The 22180-nt window shown below is 43.6% G+C and overlaps 1 protein-coding gene across 2 annotated transcripts in view; it reads right to left on the bottom strand.

Annotated features, from left to right (window-relative positions):
- Positions 1 to 22180, bottom strand: part of TNS3 (tensin 3) — a 621029-nt gene that overhangs the window by 547360 nt on the left and 51489 nt on the right. For both annotated transcript variants that reach the window (XM_073630678.1, XM_073630677.1), the window contains exon 2: positions 2257 to 2425. In XM_073630678.1, the coding sequence (XP_073486779.1) occupies positions 2257 to 2403 (147 nt within the window). In that variant the 5' untranslated portion in view covers positions 2404 to 2425. The remainder of the gene's footprint in view (positions 1 to 2256; positions 2426 to 22180) is intronic.

The raw sequence follows: 22180 nt of genomic DNA on the forward strand, positions 1-22180 counted from the left end.
CCCAGAGACTGTTTGATTTCTGTTGATACTGCCTCTATTTACCATCAGCATTTTTGGGACTCGCACAGCTTTTAGACCTTTTATTGGATTTTTCTACATATGTCACATTGTTTGATTTTTCTTCACCAGCCATTGAACGTTTCTTTTTAGTTTAGTAGAGAGAGAGAGAGAGAAACAGAAAAATGAGCACCACTCAGAAAATAGCTCCTTAGTTCTAAATAAAAAAAAATAAAAAAAACTTTAAGCACGGTACATTATATAGAAATATATAAGCACACCCTTCCTCAACCCATAAAAATCAAGACAACGTTATCCTCACACAAGCATACACACTCACCACAAAGGACTGTCTGTTGAAAGATAACCTGGGAACTGTAACAAAGCACATGGACTGCCTATGATATTCAAGCTGGTCACAACTGATAGGAAAAAGGCAGATGAATTAAAGTGGTTGTAAAGGCAGAAGGTTTTTTTATCTTATTGCATTCTATGCATTAAGATCAAAATCATTCTGTGTGCAGAAGCCCCCCTCAGCCCCTTGAATACTTACCTGAGGTCCCTCTAGCTCCTGCAATGTTGCAAGAGTGTCTTGGCTGCCCAGGACTCCCCTCCTCATTGGCTGAGACAGCAGCGTGGCACCATTGGCTCCCGACGCTGTCAAAGACAGTCAGCCAATGAGGAGAGAAAGGGGTCGGGGCCGGGCAGCAGCTCCGTGTCTGAATGGACACAGGGAGCTGTAGCTCGGCTTGGGTGCTCCCATAGCAAGCTGCTTGCTGTGGGGCACTCAACAGGAGGGAGGGGCCAGGAGCACCGAAGAGGGACCTGAGAAAAGGAGGATCTGGGCTGCTGTGTGCAAAATCACTGCACAGAGCAGGTAAGCATAACATGTTTGTATTCTTTTTAACTAAAAAAAGTGAGACTTCACAATCAAAGTAATTTTCAACTGTCAGTTTTTACAGATGTAAAAAAAGGGTTTGATAATCTTTAACAGTAGTAATAAAAATATTTCACCTGTTGACTGAAAATCAGATACAAAATAAACTAGAGAGGTTTATTGTCACCAGGTCCTGGTGGCTTACACCTGAGAGTACTTAAGGGAACTTAGATCAGGTATAATCAAGTCACTTTTTAAAATTTTTAAAAAGACACCTTACTGACTGGACTGGTACAAACTGATTGGTGTACAGAAAATGTGGTACGAATTTTCAAAAAAGAATAGAGATGCATGCCCAGAAACTACAGAGCAGTCAGCCTAACCTCAATAGCATTTAAGGTATTTGAGAGAATGGTAAGGGACTTTATACAGAAATTTGTTTGCGATAAAGGTATCATAAGTAACAACCAGTGTAGATTTTTGAAAGACCATTCTCATCAGTCCAACCTGTTATTATTCTAAAGGATTGGGAGGTGCTTGCACATCACAGACTTAGCATCAGCATGCGAAGTAGCAACTAATAAAGCTAGCAAAATATGGTCATGCATTAAAAAGGGAATACTTTCCACTTTTTAGAGATAACATTTTCTACCCCTTTACAAAACACTAGTTTGGCCTCATCTTGAATATACAGTTCAGTTTTGGTCACCAGCACTCAGGAAACAGGCTGTTGAATTAGAGTTCAGCGAAGGGCAACAAAATTATTAAGGGGGGTGGAGGACCTTAGCTATGAGGATAATTTACATAAACTCCAGAGAAGAGGTGAGGGGGATATGATTAACATCATAGGTGACTTTAGAAACGGATAAACTGTTTACTCTAAGATCCCTAAAGAGAACATGTGGCTACGATCTGAAGTTAGAAGAAAGGAAATGTAAAGCGATTGTAAGACTTCATCTTTTTTTTTTAAATAACAAACATGTCATACTTGCCTACACTGTGCAGCTCGTTTTGCACAGAGTAGCCTCGGTCCTCGACTTCTGGGGTTCCTCGGTGGCTCTCACGGCTCCTCCTCTTATCAGATAACCCCTTAGGAGAAGCGCTCTCCCGGGGGGTTACCTTGCTGGCGCGCTCCCAAGTCTAGCATTTGCGCTGCTATCAATCTATCCAATCAAGAGCCAGGACCCCGTGCAGTGAGGGAGAGCACGTCTCCGCCGAGTGAATGAAAGGGCTCAGGTAAGTAAAACTGGGGGGCTTGTTAGTGCCAGAAGTTTTTTCACCTTAATGCATAGGTGCAAAAAAATTTCCTTACAAATTATATTTTATTACACATTATGCTATTTATTATTTATACACTCCTATTACATATCATATCGGTTTACCAAATAATTTTCTCCATGTTTTAATTTCAGCATCTGGGTCACTTCCCGTATGTTGTGGAGGTATGTTTCATTTGAGCAGTTACTTGAGAACGACACGGATATAATCCGCTCTGTTATAAAAGTGAGGTCAAGTTCTCCTTCCTCCATGTTGCAATTAAAGTCCACGTTTCTGCAATTGGAAAATGAAATGTATTATTTTTCCTTCTTTAAATTTCCTTTAGAATCATAATATAAGTACAATAGTATACAGGTACATTTAGAGAGTATATAAAAGGAAAATGTATAAAACATGAAAAATAAATTTAAAAAAAAAGAAAGAAAAATGATAAAAAAATAAATAAATGAAAATAAAAATGAAAGTAAAAAATAAAATAAATAAAATAAAAATAAAAAATAAAAATATAAAAAAAATTAATGAGAAATAAAAAAAAAGGGGGGGGGGTGAGGGCGAGGATTACAGGTAGATGCCTTTAAATTAAAATCGCATAGGTTCCTGTGTTGAGGTCACGGTTGAACATTTCCGTTTCAAATAAACATTTATATATGAAAACAATGGGTACACTGGATATTGTATATATCCTAAAATGGTTCTTACATTAAAGGAGTGTGTGTGGTTAAGTGCATCCTCAAGAGAGAGGAAATAAGGGGGGGGATTCAAGATTATGGAAGAAGCACAGTAGAGGTTAGAAAAGATGAAACCAAGGTATAAAGTTATAGATTTATAAGCATGGAGCATAACTGATGGCATCATTTAACCCTGGTGGCTGCCCGTAATTTAAATATCCACCTGGCTTCGACTTGAGGGAACTTTTGGTTAAGGTCGCCACTTCGAATTGGAGGATGCATTCTGGCAAGTACTTGAAATTTCAATGAATCTGTTATGCAGTTGTGAAACTCTGTAAAGTGCCTAGGTTTCTCAATGATCCCTATTTGTATGTCTGTGACATGTTCCTTAACCACTTAAGCCCCGGACCATTTGGCTAGCAAAAGACCAGAGCATTTTTTGTGATTCGGCACTGCGCCGCTTTAACTGACAATTGCGCGGTCATGCGACATGGCTCCCAAACAAAATTGACGTGCTTTTTTCCCACAAATAGAGATTTCTTTTGGTGGTATTTGATCACTTCTGCAGTTTTTATTTTTTGCGCTATAAACAAAGTAAAATAGCGACAATTTTTCAAAAGACGCATTATTTTTTACTTTTTGCTATAAATATCCCCCCAAAAAATATTAAAACCCATTTTTTCCTCAGTTTAGGCCGATTCAATTTATACAGCGATCAGTGCGATTAAAAATGCATTGATTACTGTGTAAATGTGACTGGCAGTGAAGGGGTTAACAACTAGGGGGCAGTGAAGGGGTTAAGCGTGTCCTAGGGAGTGATTCTAACTTGGGGGACGTGGCTATGTGTGACACGACACTGATCACCGCTCCCAATTACAGGGAGCTGTGATCAGTGTCCTGTCACTAGGCAGATCGTCTCACGGAGAGGAAGAACGGGGAAATGCTGATGTAAACAAACATTTCCCCGTTCTTCCTCTCCGTGAGACGATCGCGGGTATCCCCGCAGACATCGAGTCCGCGGGACCCGCAATCACTCAGGGAGGTCGCGGCGCGCGCAAACCGGTTACTAAAGGGCAATGTACAGGTACAGTAATCTGCCTGTACGTGCCCTCCTGCCAATGTATATCGATGCGAGCCGGTCGGCAAGCGGTTAATACTCCTCCAAAAATTGCGTGGTTTTACCCACGTAATGGTTTCCACACCAACACGTGAGTAAGTACACAATACCAATTGTGTCACAGTTCACAAAGTGATGCATAACTAAATTTTTGCCTGTAGGCAGCTGAACATTTTCCCCCGTTTTAATGAATTTACAGAAACCGCATTTCCCACATTGGAAAGTGCCTTGCGGCAGAGAACTGCAGGGATCCATGTTCTTTTGAGGTGAAAAAGTCCTTGACACCAAGATGTCTTGCAACGATTGGTTGCATTTAAATATCAAATGTGGCTCAGATTCAATGAAAGGTTTCAGGGCTGGCTCATCCCTTAGTAAATGCCAGTGGGCATTTATAATGTTTCTTAAGGCTTGATGTTGATTGTTGTATTGTGTAATTGGGCGTATAACCAATGGGTAAGAAGATGTGGATGTTTCGCCTTGGAAGGTCACGGGGATTATCGTTTGCATTTTTAAAGGCCTTTTTGGAGGGACTTTCTACTATATTCACAGTCTAAAAATCGTTTTTGCAGACGGGATGCCTGCGCCTTGAAATCCTCCTAATTACTGCAATTGCTCATAGGTATTGTCCCTTGGGATAGAATTTATCAGGTGGGGTGGATGGGCACTTGTAAAATGCAGCAGGGAATTTCCCGCTGTATCCTTATGATGAAGGTTAGTAGTAATCTCGCCCTCTATATTTTTATGTATGACCAAATCCAACAATGGAAGGGTATCCCTGTGCCAGTTGAGAGTGAAAGAGAGATTGTAGTTATTCTGATTGAGTCCCTCAACAAATGCCAATAGGAACTCAATTGTCCCTGTCCAAAAAAAAAATCAAGATATCGTTGATGTACCTGCATCACAACAAAGCGTGGCACAGGTACATCGAACAATAGTTCGAGGCAAAAACCTCCCGCTCCCTCCTCCCCCCAGGTGCAGGTTGGCGTACGATAGGGCACACTTGGTCCCCATCGCCACGTCCTGCACCTGAAGGTAGTGGGAGCCATGAAAAGTAAAAGCATTACGGGTCAAAATGAAATGCAACATTTCAGTAATAAACATGTTATATGGTATTATATCTAGGTCCTTTTCGTTCAAGAAGAGTGATGTCATTTTAATTCTTTTGTGGTAAGGTATACTTGAATACAGAGCCTCCACATCTATTGAGGCCAAAATTGTATTGGGAGATACAGATAGGCCCTCCAGCACAGTAAGGACATGAATGGTGTCCTTTAAATAGGTAGGTAAACTCTCCACGTGTCATCAATAAGGGAGCTGGCTTGCAGGGTGAGGCAGCCAATTCCTGAAATGATGGGTCTAACTGGTGGTTTGCAGAAGGATTTGTGAGTTTTAGGTAAAGCGTAAAATGTGGGGGTAATGGGATGATGAATTTTCAAAAAGTCCCATGTGTTCTCAGATATTAAACTTCTGGATAAAGCTCCATCAATAATCCTGAAGAACTCCTGTTGGTAATCGCGGATCCTCATAGGAGAGATCCGACGGTACCAATAAAAAGAATATTGTGTCATAAATCCTTGATTTTGTTGTTTTAGGTCCAAGTATATTTGTGTTTCTTTTATAACATACTTTTATACTGCAAATTTAATCCCCTCTCAGTTATAGCAGTCAGTTTAGGGTTAATACTAAGGCTTGCTGTACTATTATTATTATTTTTTTTTTTAATCAGCTAGCGAAGCGTTAATACCCAATACAGTCATACTGGCCTAGCCACTGAATTTTGATCAGTGTATGGACAGCTTTACTCTGAAGCAAACTGCATGCTGCGCAGGAAACAAAAACCAAGCAAACTTTGCTGGGTACCTTCTATTTTAACCCCCCTCATTTAAAATAAATTATTATTTGAACCCTGACTGGGTGTGGCAGAAAATGTCATACATTTCTTGTATTTTTTGTTTTGTGCATATTTCCATTAGAATACATGGGACAGTTACTGATCGTGTATGTAAAGGGTTAACTGCAACCCTTGCATTAGCAGCAATAATTACCCACAGTCTGCTGGCACTTAGATTATTTTAATGAAAACTGGAAAATCTCTATGCAGGTTGAGGCTGAGAGAGCAATCATCACTGATGGCAATGAGAAACAGACTGCTGTGGTCAAAACTAACAGACTGAAATGTAAAGGTTGTTTAGAGTAAAATAGCTTGTGTAACCATTAACCACTTCAGCCCCGGAAGGATTTACCCCCTTCCTGACCAGAGCACTTTTTACAATTTGGCACTGCGTCGCTTTAACTGCTAATTGCGCGGTCATGCCAATGCTGTACCCAAACGAAATTTGTGTCCTTTTCTTCCACAAATAGAGCTTTCTTTTGATGGTATTTGATCACCTCTGCCGTTTTTATTTTTTGCGCTATAAACGGAAAAAGACCGAAAATTTTGAAAAAAAATGATATTTTCTACTTTTTGTTATAAAAAAAATCCAATAAACTCAATTTTAGTCATACATTTAGACCAAAATGTATTCGGCCACATGTCTTTGGTAAAACAAATGTCAATAAGTGTATATTTATTGGTTTGCGCAAAAGTTATAGCGTCTACAAGCTAGGGTACATTTTCTGGAATTTACACAGCTTTTAGTTTATGACTGCCTATGTCATTTCTTGAGGTGCTAAAATGGCAGAGCAGTACAACTCCCCCCCCCCCCCCCCCCCCAAATGACCCATTTTGGAAAGTAGACACCCCAAGGAAATTGCTGAGAGGCATGTTGAGCTCATTGAATATTAATTTTTTTGTCCCAAGTGATTGAATAATGACAAAAAAAAAAAATTACAAAAAGTTGTCACTAAATGATATATTGCTCACACAGGCCATGGGCATATGTGGAATTGCAACCCAAAATACATTCAGCTGCTTCTCCTGAGTACGGGGATACCACATGTATGGGACATTTTTGGGAGCCTAGCCGCGTACGGGCCTCGAAAACCAATCACCGCCTTCAGGATTTCTAAGGGCATAAATTTTTGATTTCACTCCTCACTACCTATCACAGTTTTGAAGGCCATAAAATGCCCAGATGGCACAACCCCCCCCCCCCAAATGACCCCATTTTGGAAAGTAGACACCCCAAGCTATTTGCTGAGAGGCATGTTCAGTCCATGGAATATTTTATATTTTGACACAAGTTGCGGGAATGTGACAATTTTTTTTTTTTTTTTTGCACAAATTGTCACTAAATGATATATTGCTCACACAGGCCATGGGCATATGTGGGATTGCACCCCAAAATACATTTAGCTGCTTCTCCTGAGTATGGAGATACCACATGTGTGGAACTTTTTGGGAGCCTAGCCGCGTACGGGGCCCCGAAAACCAATCTTTGCCTTCAGGATTTCTAAGGGTGTAAATTTCTGATTTCACTCTTCACTGCCTATCACAGTTTCAGAGGCCATGGAATGCCCAGGTGGCACAAACCCCCCCCCCCCCCCCCCAAATGACCCCATTTTGGGAAAGTAGACACCCCAAGCTATTTGCTGAGAGGCATGGTGAGTATTTTGCAGCTCTCATTTGTTTTTGAAAATGAAGAAAGACAAGAAAAAACATTTTTTCTTTTTTAAATTTTCAAAACTTTGTGACAAAAAGTGAGGTTTGCAAAATACTCACTATACCTCTCAGCAAATAGCTTGGGGTGTCTACTTTCCAAAATAGGGTCATTTGGGGGGGGGGGGGTTGTGCCACCTGGGCATTCCATTGTCTCCGAAACTGTGATAGGCAGTGAAGAGTGAAAACAAAAATTTACGCCCTTAGAAAGCCTGAAGACGGTGCTTGGTTTTCGGGGTCCCGTACGCAGCTAGGCTCCCAAAACGTCTCACACATGTGGTATCCCCGTACTCAGGAGAAGCAACAGAATGTATTTTGGGGTGTAATTTCACATATTCCCATGGCATGTTTGAGCAATATATCATTTAGTGACAACTTTGTGCAAAAAAAAAAAAAAATTTGTCTCTTTCCCGCAACTTGTGTCACAATATAAAATATTCCATGGACTCAACATGCCTCTCAGCAAATAGCTTGGGGTGTCTACTTTCCAAAATGGGGTCATTTGGGGGGGTTTTGAACTGTCCTGGCATTTTATGCACAACATTTAGAAGCTTATGTCACAGATCACCCACTCTTCTAACCACTTGAAGACAAAGCCCTTTCTGACACTTTTTGTTTACATGAAAAAATTATTTTTTTTTGCAAGAAAATTACTTTGAACCCCCAAACATATATTTTTTTAAAGCAAATGCCCTACAGATTAAAATGGTGGGTGTTTCATTTTTTTGTTTCACACAGTATTTGTGCAGCGATTTTTCAAAAGCATTTTTTGGGGAAAAAACACACTTTTTTAAATTTTAATGCACTAAAACACACTATATTGCCCAAATTATTACCAGAGTCTTGTAGAGCGGGAGAATTATTGTTTTATCGCTGGAATTAATCCCCTTTTTAATGCATGCCAATATTCTATTTGCTTTGTTAGCAGCAGCTTGGCATTGCATGCCATTGCTGAGCCCATTATCTACTAGGACCTCCAGGTCCTTTTCCATCCTAGATTCCCCCAGAGGTTCTCCCCCCAGTGTATAGATTGCAGACATATTTTTGCCACCCAAATGCATTATTTTACATTTTTTTTACATTAAACTTTATTTGCCATGTAGTTGCCCACCCCATCCACCAGGTAGTTTATGAACAAATTAGACAGGATTGGTCCCAGACGCGTAGCTACACACGGCATGCGATAGGACGTGTGAGCTAGCTCCGCGGAAGATCCTGCCTAATCCTACTTAAAGCACCGCCATCCTTAGCAGCACAGACCCAGGAATACCCGCGTTTACTGCCGAGGCTAATCCGCTACACTCGGCTGGGTATGTTGCTGCACTGACATGTCCAGGAGAGCAGCGAGGCCTAAACTTCTTCCGGACACCCCGGGCCATGATGGCGGCCTCCCACCCCGCTCAGCGAAGGAGGCCACGCAAAGATTGTTTGGTAAGGGCTCAGCCCTGAAAGATCTGGCATCCCTCCAGCAGCTTGATTACGGTGAAGAGCACAGCGAGCCGGAGATGGGATCGCTGGATGGTGTCCCCAGGCTCCTGGACGATTCCCAGGCCACATCAACTGAGTACTAGGCCTTAGGGCTCCAATATGGCAGCGACGTCCCTGCCCCAGAGCCCACATTAAGGGACATACTTGCAGCGGTGACTACATGCAGCTCTTCCATTGCAGACCTGACAGGGGAGGTGAAGAGCATGAAAGTTGAGAAATCCCTGGTCAGGCAAGAACTTGCGGGAGTGCACATCTGCCTTAGAGGGACGTCTCAGCACATTAAAAGATGAATGGCAGCCCCTGCAAAGAGATGTTAGACACATACAGTCCATGGCCTCGGCTAAAGCAGCCCGTTTAGAGGACATGGACAACCGTTTACAGAGAAATAATATATGTGCAGTGGGTGTCCCTGAAGGAGTGGAGGGTAAAAACCTGGTGGTCTTTATTGAAGCATGGCTCACAGATACCTTTGGCCATGATGCTCTGTCCCCTATGTTTGCAGTGGAAAGGGCGCACAGGGTCCCAGCAAGGCCCCCACCGCAGGGTGTTTCGCCAAGACCCTTTTTGTTTTGCCTGCTGAATTATAAAGACGCCATTTTGAGTAAGGCCAGGGCTGCTGGTATACTAAAAGTGGACAATGCCAAGACTTCCCTATTTCTGTATTTCTCCGCAGAAGTTCAGAGGCAAAGATCCAAGTTCATGGATATAAAGAGGCTGCGTGCTCTCACTGTCCAATACTTCATGCTCTATCCTGCAAAGCTGAAAGTCATCTCCAACGGCAATTCATACTTCTTCGACAATCCTACGGCTGCAATGCACTGGCTTGACAGGGAGGAAAGGCATCCGGCGCAGCAACCGCCCTATTAACACTGGGAAACTCCTAACTCATTACAACCACTTCATAGGTGCTTTTGCTGAATCCTAGCAGACCAGCGGGGATGGCTCATGCAGTCTGACATCTCTACATCAAACAAAGTTTGTTCAGTTCGTTTCAAATGTGCACCATTATTTATGGCACAAATTGGCTATCAGCCACACAGCTACTATTGAGCCTCCAGAAGATGGTCCTGTGAGGACTTGTCCCCCTAAGTGTTTGGGGGTGTTACTTTGCTTTTTTTTGGGCCCAGTTAGCCAAAGACGGTATTGATTTTTGCTTCTCCAATATGTTGCTCTCTCTCTCCCCTTGATGCTTATATCTCCACAGAAGACACAACTGATGACTCTGACTTTGATGGCCATGCCCCAAATATCCACTAGGTGGTGCAAGATCACCTAACAGTTGGGTAAAGTTGCTGTGTTCAAGCACGTTTTATATGACTCTCAATCTATGGTTTGCCCTAAATGCTGTACTGATTAGCTACAGGGAGGAGGGGTATTGTTAATTTCACCCCCCCCCCTCCCCCCCCGGGCGTTATTTCCAATGGTTGATATAGCTAATACAGGCCTGTTGCTCCTGTCATGGAATGTAAGAGGCATGGGAGACAAGGTTAAGAGAAATGCAATATTTAAATTTTTTGGTAGCCTGCAACCGCATCTAATCTGTCTCCAAGAGACACACTTGCAACCTGAATCTGTTCACCTGCTGCGCTCCCGCAAATACCCAACACAATTCCACTCTACACGCAACTCCTACTCAAGAGGGGTCAGTGTACTGAATTCTGCCACTGTCTTATTTGAATGCATTCAGCAGCGGGTTGACAGAGAGGGCAAATATGTTTTCCTATTGTGCAAACTAAATGGGCTCATGTGCATTATTGCAGCAATATATATCCCTCCGCCATTTTCAGCGGTCCCCCTCCGGAGCCTGGCTCAGTTTATGGCATTCTTTACAGATATACCGGTGCTGGCCCTGGATGACTTTAACAACACCCTGGACTCACGCTTGGATAGGTTGCCCTTAATACCCAGGGCCGCAAGACCTAATACAGGAAGGTCGGCTTTTGCCTCCTTGCTTGCTGAATTGGGGCTTCATGATGTGTGGCGAGAAAGACATGCTGATAATAGATGTTACTCCTGCTATTCGGCCACACATAATGGACTCTTCTGCATTAACATGGGGTTAGGAATAGTGCACTATTGCAGTGGGTGAGGGACTCTGCATATGAGCCATGCCTCCCGTCTGATCACTCTCCATTTTGGGTGCGGCTGGATACTGCCATTTTGCCATTTCCTCTGGTCGTCCATTGTGGTGAGTTAACCCCTTTTGGCTGATCCTGTTCCCATCCCCTGATGGGGAAATGGGTGCACTGAATGAGCTCCTACAATTCAATAGGCGATCTGCCAGTGCAGCGGTGGTTTGGGACTCGCTCAAGGCATTCTTGAGGGGCTGCCTCAAAGAAAATCACAGGCATCAAGAAACGTTCTAGAGAATGGGAGGATAGAGTGTGAGATGAAATGAGAAACAGAGAACAGGCATTGGTCACTGACCCATCTCAATCCAATCATGAAGCTTGGACGGAGGCACAATCTCTTTACAATTCCATTTTAATGTCCGCAGCAGAGAAGAGGAGATACTTCCTTCAACAGGGCTATTTTGAGGAGGGGGAAAATACTGGCCATCTCCTGGCCCTAGTGGCTAGGGAGCAAAGGGATTCTACTACTATTACAGCCATTAAGACTGCTACCGGGGGAAACACATACTCTTAATTCTGACATATTAAATGACTTTCACCAGTTCTATAATGACTTATATTATGCCTCTAAAACTAGTTATGCTTCCACAGAATTAACCTCATTCTTACAAAATTGCCCTTTTCCCCAGCTCTCGGATGCTGACAGGGAATTGTTGAACTCCCCAATCACTCTGACAGAGCTAACGGACGCTCTAGCGGAGGCAACACATCACAAATCACTGGGTTCGGACGGTTTGCCGTCCGAGGTGTATTCTCGTTATGGTGAGATTCTTCTCCCACCTCTACTGCGGGCCCTCACTGAGGCCATCGAGACCAGCAGCCTTCCTGATAGTATGCAAGAAGCCATTATAGTGGTACTCCCCAAGCCTGGCAAGGACAAGCTTCTGCCGGATTCATACCGCCCGATTTCTCTATTGAACACAGACGTTAAGCTACTGGCACGAGTTTTGGCTACTAGACTTTCTCGAGTGATAGGCGGACTGGTCCACTGGGACCAGTCTGGGTTTATTCCTACACGATCCACAGCTGACAATATTCGGTGCGTTTATGAACCTGACCTGCAGGTGCCGGTGGATAATCCGGGGGGTAAGGCCGTTCTGTCACTGGATGCCGCAAAGGCTTTTGACAGTGTGGAGTGGCCCTACCTCTTGGAAATCCTGGCAAGGTTTGGTTTGGGGAGCCAGTTTATTGCCTGGGTGAAGGTGCTATATTCAGGGCCCAGGGCTAGACTACTTATCAATAAGAATTTGTTCCCCTCCTCTAATCAACACAGGGGCACCCGTCAGGGATGCCTGCATCCCCACTGCTGTTTCGCTTTGGCGGTAGAGCCTCTAGCCATCCTGATTCGCAACGCACCAGAGGTTGTAGGACTTGGTAGAGGCCTACTGGAACATAAAATATCCCTACATGCGGATGACACACTCATCTATCTGGGTGACACCGTTGCCTCTCTGCAAACAGTGATTGGGGTTTATAACTGATTTTGGCTGATTCTCGGGCTTTACCATAAATTGGTCCAAATCAATTCTGATGCCTATTAATCCCCTGGCGGCACCTTTGTCGGCAGGAGCAAGTCAGATTGATATTGCGCACAGCTTTAAGTACTTGGGGGTGGTGGTGTCCCCAGATCCTGCAGATTATCTTAGACTGAACTTGGGCCCATTACTAGACAGGTAGAAAGCTAAATGTAATAGTTGGTGTAAGCTTCCATTGTCGGTGGTGGGACGAGTAAACCTAATTAAAATGGTATGGGCTCTGCAACTCTTGTACGCATTTCACAATTCACCTGTGTAGATCTCGAACAAGTGGTTCAAACGCATTGACTCTCTAATGCGAGATCTTATCTGGGGCGACATCAGGTATAGACGAAACGTACGTCGGGAGGTTGACGCTCTGACGTCATCACACCTTGTCACGAACGGGCGCTCGCTTGCCGGCCGGGGATCTGCTCTTTTTATGCTACTTATTTGTAAGTTTTCTTCTTTTTTAAATAAATTGCTCTGTCGGAATTATGCTATGGCTGCTTTCTCTTTACCCCTATGCCCTGTAACTCGGGTTGGTGTGTGAGTGGAGGTACGCTGTACAGAGGGACACCATTGACAGGACTCTGGATCGAGCCTTTACACGCTTGAGATGCTTACCATCCACTGAGATATCTGAGGAGTGTGTCAGTGCTAGCTGTCCAATCTGGATGCAACCCTGAGACGTGCCTGTTTGCGTTTGCCATCTGGTAAGCGCATATTTTTGGTGGTGGAGGATCACGGTGTATGGTGTATTATATTTTCCATTTCCATCAGACTTCCACGGAGAATTGTTGGGGGATTCTTCCCATCCTTTCACTAGACCTTTTTCACCTTTCTTTCACCCATGGACTTTGTCAATATGTATGCATTATTTGATGCGATCTGATGTTTTTGTGATATTTGCATATATTGAGGTTTTATGCACTTTTCAATCAAAATGAGCGCAGTTTTTTCTTAGTTTTTGCTGGCTGTACCACACCCTAAAATGTATTTCTTAGCCTCACAAATCCAACAACTAGCGGGGTGGGGAAGGGACGCAGGTGACCACCTCATAACTGAACTGGTAACTAAGGCTGCAACTAACGATTATTTTCATAATCGATTAGTTGGCCGATTATTGTTTCGATTAATAGATTATTCGGGTTAATAACCTTAAAAAAAAAAAAAAAAAGTGTGGTGTATAATTTAGTTAATGTGTAAAGTTTTAAAAAAAGGTTATATAGTTACATAGGTTGAAAAAAGACACAAGTCCATCTAGTTTAACCATAATAAAAAAAAATTAAAAAAAAAAAAAAATATCGTACAATCCAATATACCCAATTCTATACCCACAGTTGATCCAGAGGAAGGCAAAAAAACCCCAGCAGAGCATGCTTCAATTTGCTACAGCAGGGGAAAAAATTCCTTCCTGATCCCCCAAGAGGCAATCGGATTTTCCCCGGATCAACTTTGCCTATAAAATGTTAGTACCCACTCCCTGGTTATCTCTCGCCTTGACTACTGCAACTCACTCCTCATTGGCTTACCTTTAAACAGACTATCCCCCCTTCAGTCCATCATGAATGCTGCTGCCAGACTCATCCACCTTACAAACCGCTCAGTGTCTGCTACCCCTCTCTGCCAATCCCTCCATTGGCTACCACTCGCCCAACGAATTAAATTCAAAATACTAACAATAAGTTACAAAGCCATCCACAACTCTGCCCCCAGCTACATCACTAACCTAGTCTCAAAATACCAACCTAATCGCCATCTCCGTTCCTCCCAAGACCTCCTGCTCTCTAGCTCCCTCATCACCTCCTCCCATATCCGCCTCCAGGACTTCTGCCGAGCCTCGCCCATCCTCTGGAATTCCCTACCCCAATCTGTCAGACTGTCTCCAAATTTATCCACTTTTAGGCGATCCCTGAAAACTTTCCTTTTCAGAGAAGCCTATCCTGCCTCCATCTAACAACTGCACTATTTTCTCCATTAGCTCATCCCCCACAGCTATTACCCTTATGTATAACTTGACCCTCCCTCCTAGATTGTAAGCTCTAACGAGCAGGGCCCTCTGATTCCTCCTGTATTGAATTGTATTGTACTTGTACTGTCTGCCCTAATGTTGTAAAGCGCTGCGTAAACTGTCGGCGCTATATAAATCCTGTATAATAATAATAAAGTACCCAGGGGGCAGCATGCGCGAGGCGCGATATGGACGCTTCCTCGTAGAGCTCCGCCGCCGCAGACACGGGACCGCATAGTGCGCCCTGACCGCTCAACCTAATTAAATTACCAGCGATCACCTCCCGCATTGGTAGAGCCTCATCCGGGATGGTTTTGACGGGCCACAGAGGCAAAAATAAGTCCAAACCGATCGAGGCCCTGGCCCGCGCCTCTTCCAAGATGGCGGCGAAAGCCCTCGTCAAACAACACGCTGCATCCCCAGCTAGATCGGGACAGGCAGACAGTGAGGAAGAAGATGAGACAGACCCTATCTACAGCGGCTCACCTACTCCACCACAATCAGGTATGTCTCAGCCAGACTTCTTAAAACACATGGAGATGTTAAATAAAGCCCTGAAAGCTACACCTGATCAAATCACAAACAGACTGTCACGTGAGATAAGGGAGCTGGGTCAGCGCACTGCAGACCTGGAAACCAGTGTGGATGATATAGAGCTTACTATTCAGGAACATGCTCAGAAATAGGCAGCACTCCGTGAGAAAAATGCTACACTACTCTCACGCTTGGAAGACGCTGAGAACCGCTCACGCAGATCTAATTTACGACTCCGGGGCATCTCTGAAGTGGTTGATGACATACAATCTTTTACCACGGCACTCTTCCAAGAACTTTGCCCCTCCGTTCCCATTGAACGCCTAGAATTTGATAGGATTCACAGGGCAGTTACTCGCCGCCAGCCAGACGGCCCTCCATGGGACATAATAATTAAGTTGCACTTTTTCCGTACAAAAGAACAACTACTCGCAGCTGCCCGGAATAAGGACGCTCTCCTGTTTCAAGGCCACACCTATCAAATTTTTTCTGACCTGGCACCCCTTACCATTGCTAAACGGCGGGCCATGAAACCGCAGCTACAAATCTTGATACAGCATCAGATAAAATATACCTGGCGTTTTCCTTTCTCCCTCCAATTCACGTTCCAGGGGCAGAAACACTCCTCCACTTCTCCAGAATCCCTACAACATCTTCTGGAATCTCTTCACTTGACGCCCCCTGCTCAACAATGCGAGACTTCGCTACCCCGCACCCCAGCTCGCTCAGCCGCATACTCATACACCACCACTCCAAAACGGAATCAACCTGGCCCTTCCTCTATCCGAAAAGGAACCCCGTCTCGCCAAGCAAGCCTTTTTGATCAGAAATAACATACATCCCGCTGAACACGACCTGATCGTTTATTACTCTTCCTTAACACCACCTGTGAATTTTTGGTTATACAATTAATACCACGTTGAATTGCGATAATTGTGGTTCTTCTCCTTACCAAGTCACAGGGGTTTGTAGTGTGGTAAGAACTCCCACTGTTGGGCATGTCCAACCCTATAATGGGGTACAAAGGTTTTGGATACATTCCGTTTGTTTTGTTTGGTTAAAATTTGTTTTTCTTTTTTCTGGTTCACACATGTCTTTAAATTGAGCACTAACGCTCGGATGCTTGTAAATTCCAAATGTCATATTCCACCCCCCCCCTTATTTGTTTTGCTTTGATCATATGAGTACTAGTTATAGTACTTGTAGGGTTATCGGTGTGATGTTCCCTTTTTAGAATGTCACACCCCCCTTTGTGATTCCCATCGCAGTTGTGCCAATTGCCTCTCTCCCCCCCCCCCCCCCCCCCCACTCCTTTCCCTACTTTTCTCCCTCCTCCTCCCCTCTCCCTTTCTTCCCCTCCCTACCCTCCTACGTCTCCCTGACTCCCTCCCCTCTCCCTTATATTTCCATTCTTCTCCAAATAATTGGCACTACGTTTCTCCCACAGCTGGGGGCTACCCCTTATTTGTTTTATATGAGTATAATGATAAGGCATTAATACGAAATGTTAATTTAATTTGAGCATTGCAACATGTTATGTTTTCCCGGTCTGCGGCGGGGAGCTGTCACTGCTCCCCCTTTTTATGGTGCACACACTCCCTAGCCAGCTGGCTGGTTGGGAAGTCGGTACATTTGGTTGGGCTATTATGCCCAATGCACCAGTCGCTACTGTACCTACTTACCTCCTCTACAAAACTCTTGCTCTGTCTCGACACTTTTTTCTGTTTTTTCCTCCACCTCTCTCCCTGCTTCCTTCTTTATTTCTCACTGGGTCGGGTGGGTCGCATGATCTTCTTAGAACTGCTCCATAATTCCTCTACCCGATTTCTTAAATGGCCCCCCTGAATATACTCTCCCTTAATGTTAAGGGACTTAATTCACCTATTAAAAGGGTTAAGGCCTTTCGCACCTTCGCATCCCTTAAGGCCAATATAGTGGCCCTACAAGAAACTCACTTTTCAGCCCAAACAACCCCAAAATATTTCAGTTCCAAATACCCTCAAGTGTTCACCGCCTCGACTACCACTAAGCAACGCGGTGTCCTTATTGCATTCCACCATAGCCTACCGTTCACTCTGAAAAATGAAATTAAAGACCCTGAGGGTCGTTACATTATTTTAGTTGGACACTTACAATATGTGATGACCACTATAGTCTCATATTATGCCCCCAACAATATTCCTAATCCCTTATTTTACCACCTCCTACAGGTAATACAGTCGCACTGCAAAGGCACTCTTTTCATGTGCAGCGATTCTAATCTAGTACTGCACCCACATCTTAATAAATTTCCCTACGCCCCTGAACAACATTCTCCTTCTATACAGTTTCGTAAGCTATTTCAACAGGCCTCCCTGTTAGATACCTGGAGAGAATGTAATCCCTCTAGGAAAAACTTCACTTTTTATTCATACCCACACAAATCCTTCTCTAGGATTGACCACATCTTTATACCAGTATCATCTTCACCAACCCTACTCCATTCATGCATTCACCCAATAACTTGGTCGGACCACTGTGCAGTGATCACAACAGTCTCTTCCTTGATCCCGCAATCCAGAGACCGCACTTGGTGTATAAATGAAGCATATTTAACTAACCAGTCATATTGTTTTGACATACAACTTGCCCTTAAAGAATACATACAGCATAATTCCACACCTGACATCTCACCTGTCCTCTTATGGGAGGCACACAAACCCGTGATCCGAGGGACCTGCATCTCTGTATCTACTCACCTCAAAAGGGATAAAAAACTTAGAGCCCAGCAAATTGGAGGAAGAGGCGGACTTTCACCGCCTCTTCCTCCAATTTCAATCCGCCCCAACTGAACCCCACAGAATCTTACTAGAAAAGACAAAAACAGAACTGGACCTGCTCTTGGCAGAATCTGCGGACAAAGACATTCGTAGATCCAATCACACAATTTATACTAAAGCCAATAAACCTGATACTTTTCTAGCACTAAGACTTCGCCGTCCGGAAAGGGTGCATAACCCCATCAGACTCAAATTGGCCAAGGATAATCACACGAGCAATCCTGTGAAGGTGCTCTCTGAATTCCGTAGAAGGCTGGCTGAACTATACACATCAACACTTCTCGGTGAAACAAGCCGAAACATTATTCCAGAATATTTCAATTCCTAAACTATCAGAGGCCAATCGAGAGTCTATGGAATGCCCCCTTACGTCGGAAGAGGTTCTTCTTGCTATAAAAACCCTTAAACCGCATAAGCGACCAGGCCCCGATGGACTCTCCAGCTCTTACTTTAAAAAAATTTGCTTCTATCCTGGTTCCCCTTCTCACCAACACCTTTAATGCCCTCCTTAAACAACATACCTTTGGTCGAGACACGTTGACAGCCATCATCTCCATGATACCCAAGCCCAACACGGATAATTCTCTTTGGTCTAATTACAGGCCCATTTCTTTACTCAACCTGGACATAAAGATCCTGGCCAAGATTATGGCGTTATGCCTTAACCCAATTATAGGTGGCCTCATACACAAAGACCAAGTTGGCTTCATACCACAACGTCAAGCCAGCGATATCCGTCGCGTTATCCTACTCCAACATCTAGCTCGAACACGGCTAATCCTCATGCATACCCTTTCTCTCGACATACGTAAGGCATTTAACACGGTCTCTTGGCCTTACATACACTTTATATTACAAAGCTGGGGATTTAGCCCCAACTTCCTGCAATGGATAAACTCCCTCTAAAACCAACCGCAGGCCTACCTTAAGTACTCGGGATTTCGATCGGACTGTTTCCAAATACAATGTGGTACGAGACAGGGTTGCCCCCTCTCTCCCCTAGTGTTTGCACTAGCAATTGAACGACTAGCGGCCCTGCTTAGGGAAAACCCAAATATTAAAGGCCTAGATATAGCCTCTACATCCCATAAACTGTGCTTATTCGCCGATGATGCACTTTTATTTGTCACCTCACCACGCTCCCAAATCTTATCCAACTTTTAGACAAATTTGCCCTAATATCAGGCCTGGAAGTCAACCAGTCCAAATCTAAGGGTCTCAATGTGTCTCTCCCACAATCAGAACTCAAACACATACAAGAATTCTTACCCTTCACCTGGTCTACATCCTCGATAGCTTATCTTGGTATTAAATTAACTAGCGATCCGGCCCATTTATTTCGAGTCAACTACCTTCCTATGTTAAAACATTTAACAGCCTTACTAGAATCATGGAGACCGTTATGTATCTCATGGCTTGGTCGGATTGCGGCCGTAAAAATGTCTCTGCTTCCAAAACTTCTCTATTTATATAGAGTTCTCCCGATCCCTATTCCCTCTTACTTCCACGGAATTATTCAGACACGAGTGTCCAAATATATATGGGGCTCCACTAGACCTAGGGTGTCTACGGCCATACTACTTCGTAGTAAGCTCAATGGGGGTTGGGGCTACCTAACTTTCTGAGATACTATCACTCGGCCCAGCTAGCCCAGATCCCTCTCTTCCATGCAAAGACTGAAATACCACTATAGGTTAGTCTGGAAGCTATTGACCTTTACCCCCTCACTGTGTCTAACCTACTATGGTTACCTTCCTCAACCCGTGGTCCAATAAGTAACCCCATTACTGGGCACTCCCTCAAGTTATGGGACAAACTTTGAGGCCTGTTTAAACTGATATCAGCTCACTCACCATTACTTTCTTTTCTAGATCACCCGAAATTTTACCCGGCCCACGTTAATCCAAGATCATTTCAAATCTGGCTGAGGGCAGGACTATATCGCATATGCATATGGAACCTCTATAAAGACGTTCTCTTCACTACAAAACCAAGCAGAAATACCCTCGACAGAATACTTTAGATATCTACAGATATCTCATTTCGTTCGCACAACTATAGGCTCACACCTTTCATTAGACGAATTCTCCATGTTTGAAGGAATTTGCAACTCCGACCCCATGCTCCGGGTCTTATTTCACGTTTATACACTCATTTGACCTCTCCCCAGCCAACCGGCCCACTTACGCTGTACAGTGGTCCAAAGACCTTTCATTAGATCTTGACGCGGAGGACTGGTCTGGTATCTGGTCCAACACGAAAATTTCATCTCACAATGTAATCGCTATAAAGTACTCATGAGATGGTATCTGGTTCCAGCCAGGATCTCTAAATTTCTCCCAAATTACTTCTCAGTATGTTTCCGTGGCTGTGGTGAGAGGGGTTCATATATGGTGGACGTGTCCGATAGTAAAGCAATTTTGGGTTGCAATATTCCGAATGGCTTCCACCTTACTTCAACATACCATTGATTCTGACCCTTCTATTGCACTGCTGAACCTTATCCCCTCAGATTACACCAGATCCCAGGCCTGTCTCCTCCAACTTACTACAGCAGCTAAACAGACAACAGCCAGAGCCTGGAAATCCCCAAAACGAAATCTTGCCGAAGTTAAGAATAGGATTACTCAAGCCATGATTCATAGTAAAATCAAAGCAACAATTCTGGATAGGATTCCCCAACACCTTAAAATTTGGAACCCCTGGGCTGAACATTTTTTACCCCCAGACTTCGACAAACACCTTCTAGAGATCTAGTTAGACCACGATAACGTCAGACTAACTTAGTGGTGTTCTGATAATCAATGCGACCCCTCGACCACTCTTCTCCCCACTTTCCTTTTCTCTAGTCTCTCTCTGCTTACCCTTTTCTCTCCTCTTTCTTATTCTCTCTTTACTAACTACCACCTTACCCACAGATACTTCACTGGTAATATTTCTTATAGATTGCACAACGTCTACTAGGTTTTGACCTTTTACATGTTCGCGGATTTATCTTTCATGTAAGCTTATAGATATATTGTTCCTGTTTTATCTTTATTTACATAATGTGATAAACCCAATGCGTCCGCACGTACTACTTTAATGCTGACTTTCTGTATCCTTTGTTATGACAATGATCTTGCTGTCCATGTTACTAATTAGACGCAGAAAAAGAAATTGTGTAACTATCATTGTTTTTTATCACACAAATATTACCTGTTGAACTTCATGTCTTCTTTTCAATAAAAAAAACTTTGAACACAAAAACGTTAGTACCCAGTTATATTATGTACATTTAGGAAAGTATCCAGGCCTTTCCTAAAGCAATCTACTGAGCTGGACAGAACCACCTCTGGCGGGAGTCTATTCCACATTTTCACATAAAGTGTGCCCCCGTGTCCTCTGTGTTGACCGTAAAGAGAATAACTCAACACCAAGTTTACTATATGGACCCCTTATATATTTGAACATGTTGATCATATCCCCCCTTATTCTCCTATTCTCAAGAGTGAATCAATTCAGTTCCTCTAATCTTTTCTCATAGCTGAGCTCCTCCATGCCTCTTATCAGTTTGGTTACCCTTCTCTGCACTTTCTCCAGTTCCCTAATATCCTTTTTGAGAACTGGTGCCCAAAACTGAACTGCATATTCCAGATGAGGTCTTACTAATGATTTGAACAGGGGCAAAATTATATCGCTCTCTCTGGAGTCCATACCTCCCTTAATACAAGAAAGGACTTTGCTCGCTTTGGAAACCGTAGCTTGGCATTGCATGCTATTATTGAACTTATGATCCACCAAAACCCCCAGATCATTCTCCACTACAGATTCCCCCAGTTGCACTCCACCTAGCATGTATGATGCATGCATATTCTTAGTCCCCAAGTGCATAACTTTACATTTCTCAACATGAAACCTCATCTGCCCAATTAGACAGTGCATTGAGGCTGGCTTGTATATTGGAGACATCCTGTAAGGACGTTATTCCACTGCATAGCTTGGTGTCATCTGCAAAGACAGAAATGTTACTTTTGATCCCAGACCCAATATAATTTATAAAGATATTAAAAAGTAAGGGTCCCAGCACTGAACCTTGGGGTACACCACTGATAACCTTAGACCATTCAGAGTAAGAATCATTAACCACTACTCTCTGAATTCT

Source organism: Aquarana catesbeiana, linkage group LG05, assembly GCF_042186555.1.
Source record: "Aquarana catesbeiana isolate 2022-GZ linkage group LG05, ASM4218655v1, whole genome shotgun sequence".
NCBI lineage: Eukaryota > Metazoa > Chordata > Amphibia > Anura > Ranidae > Aquarana > Aquarana catesbeiana.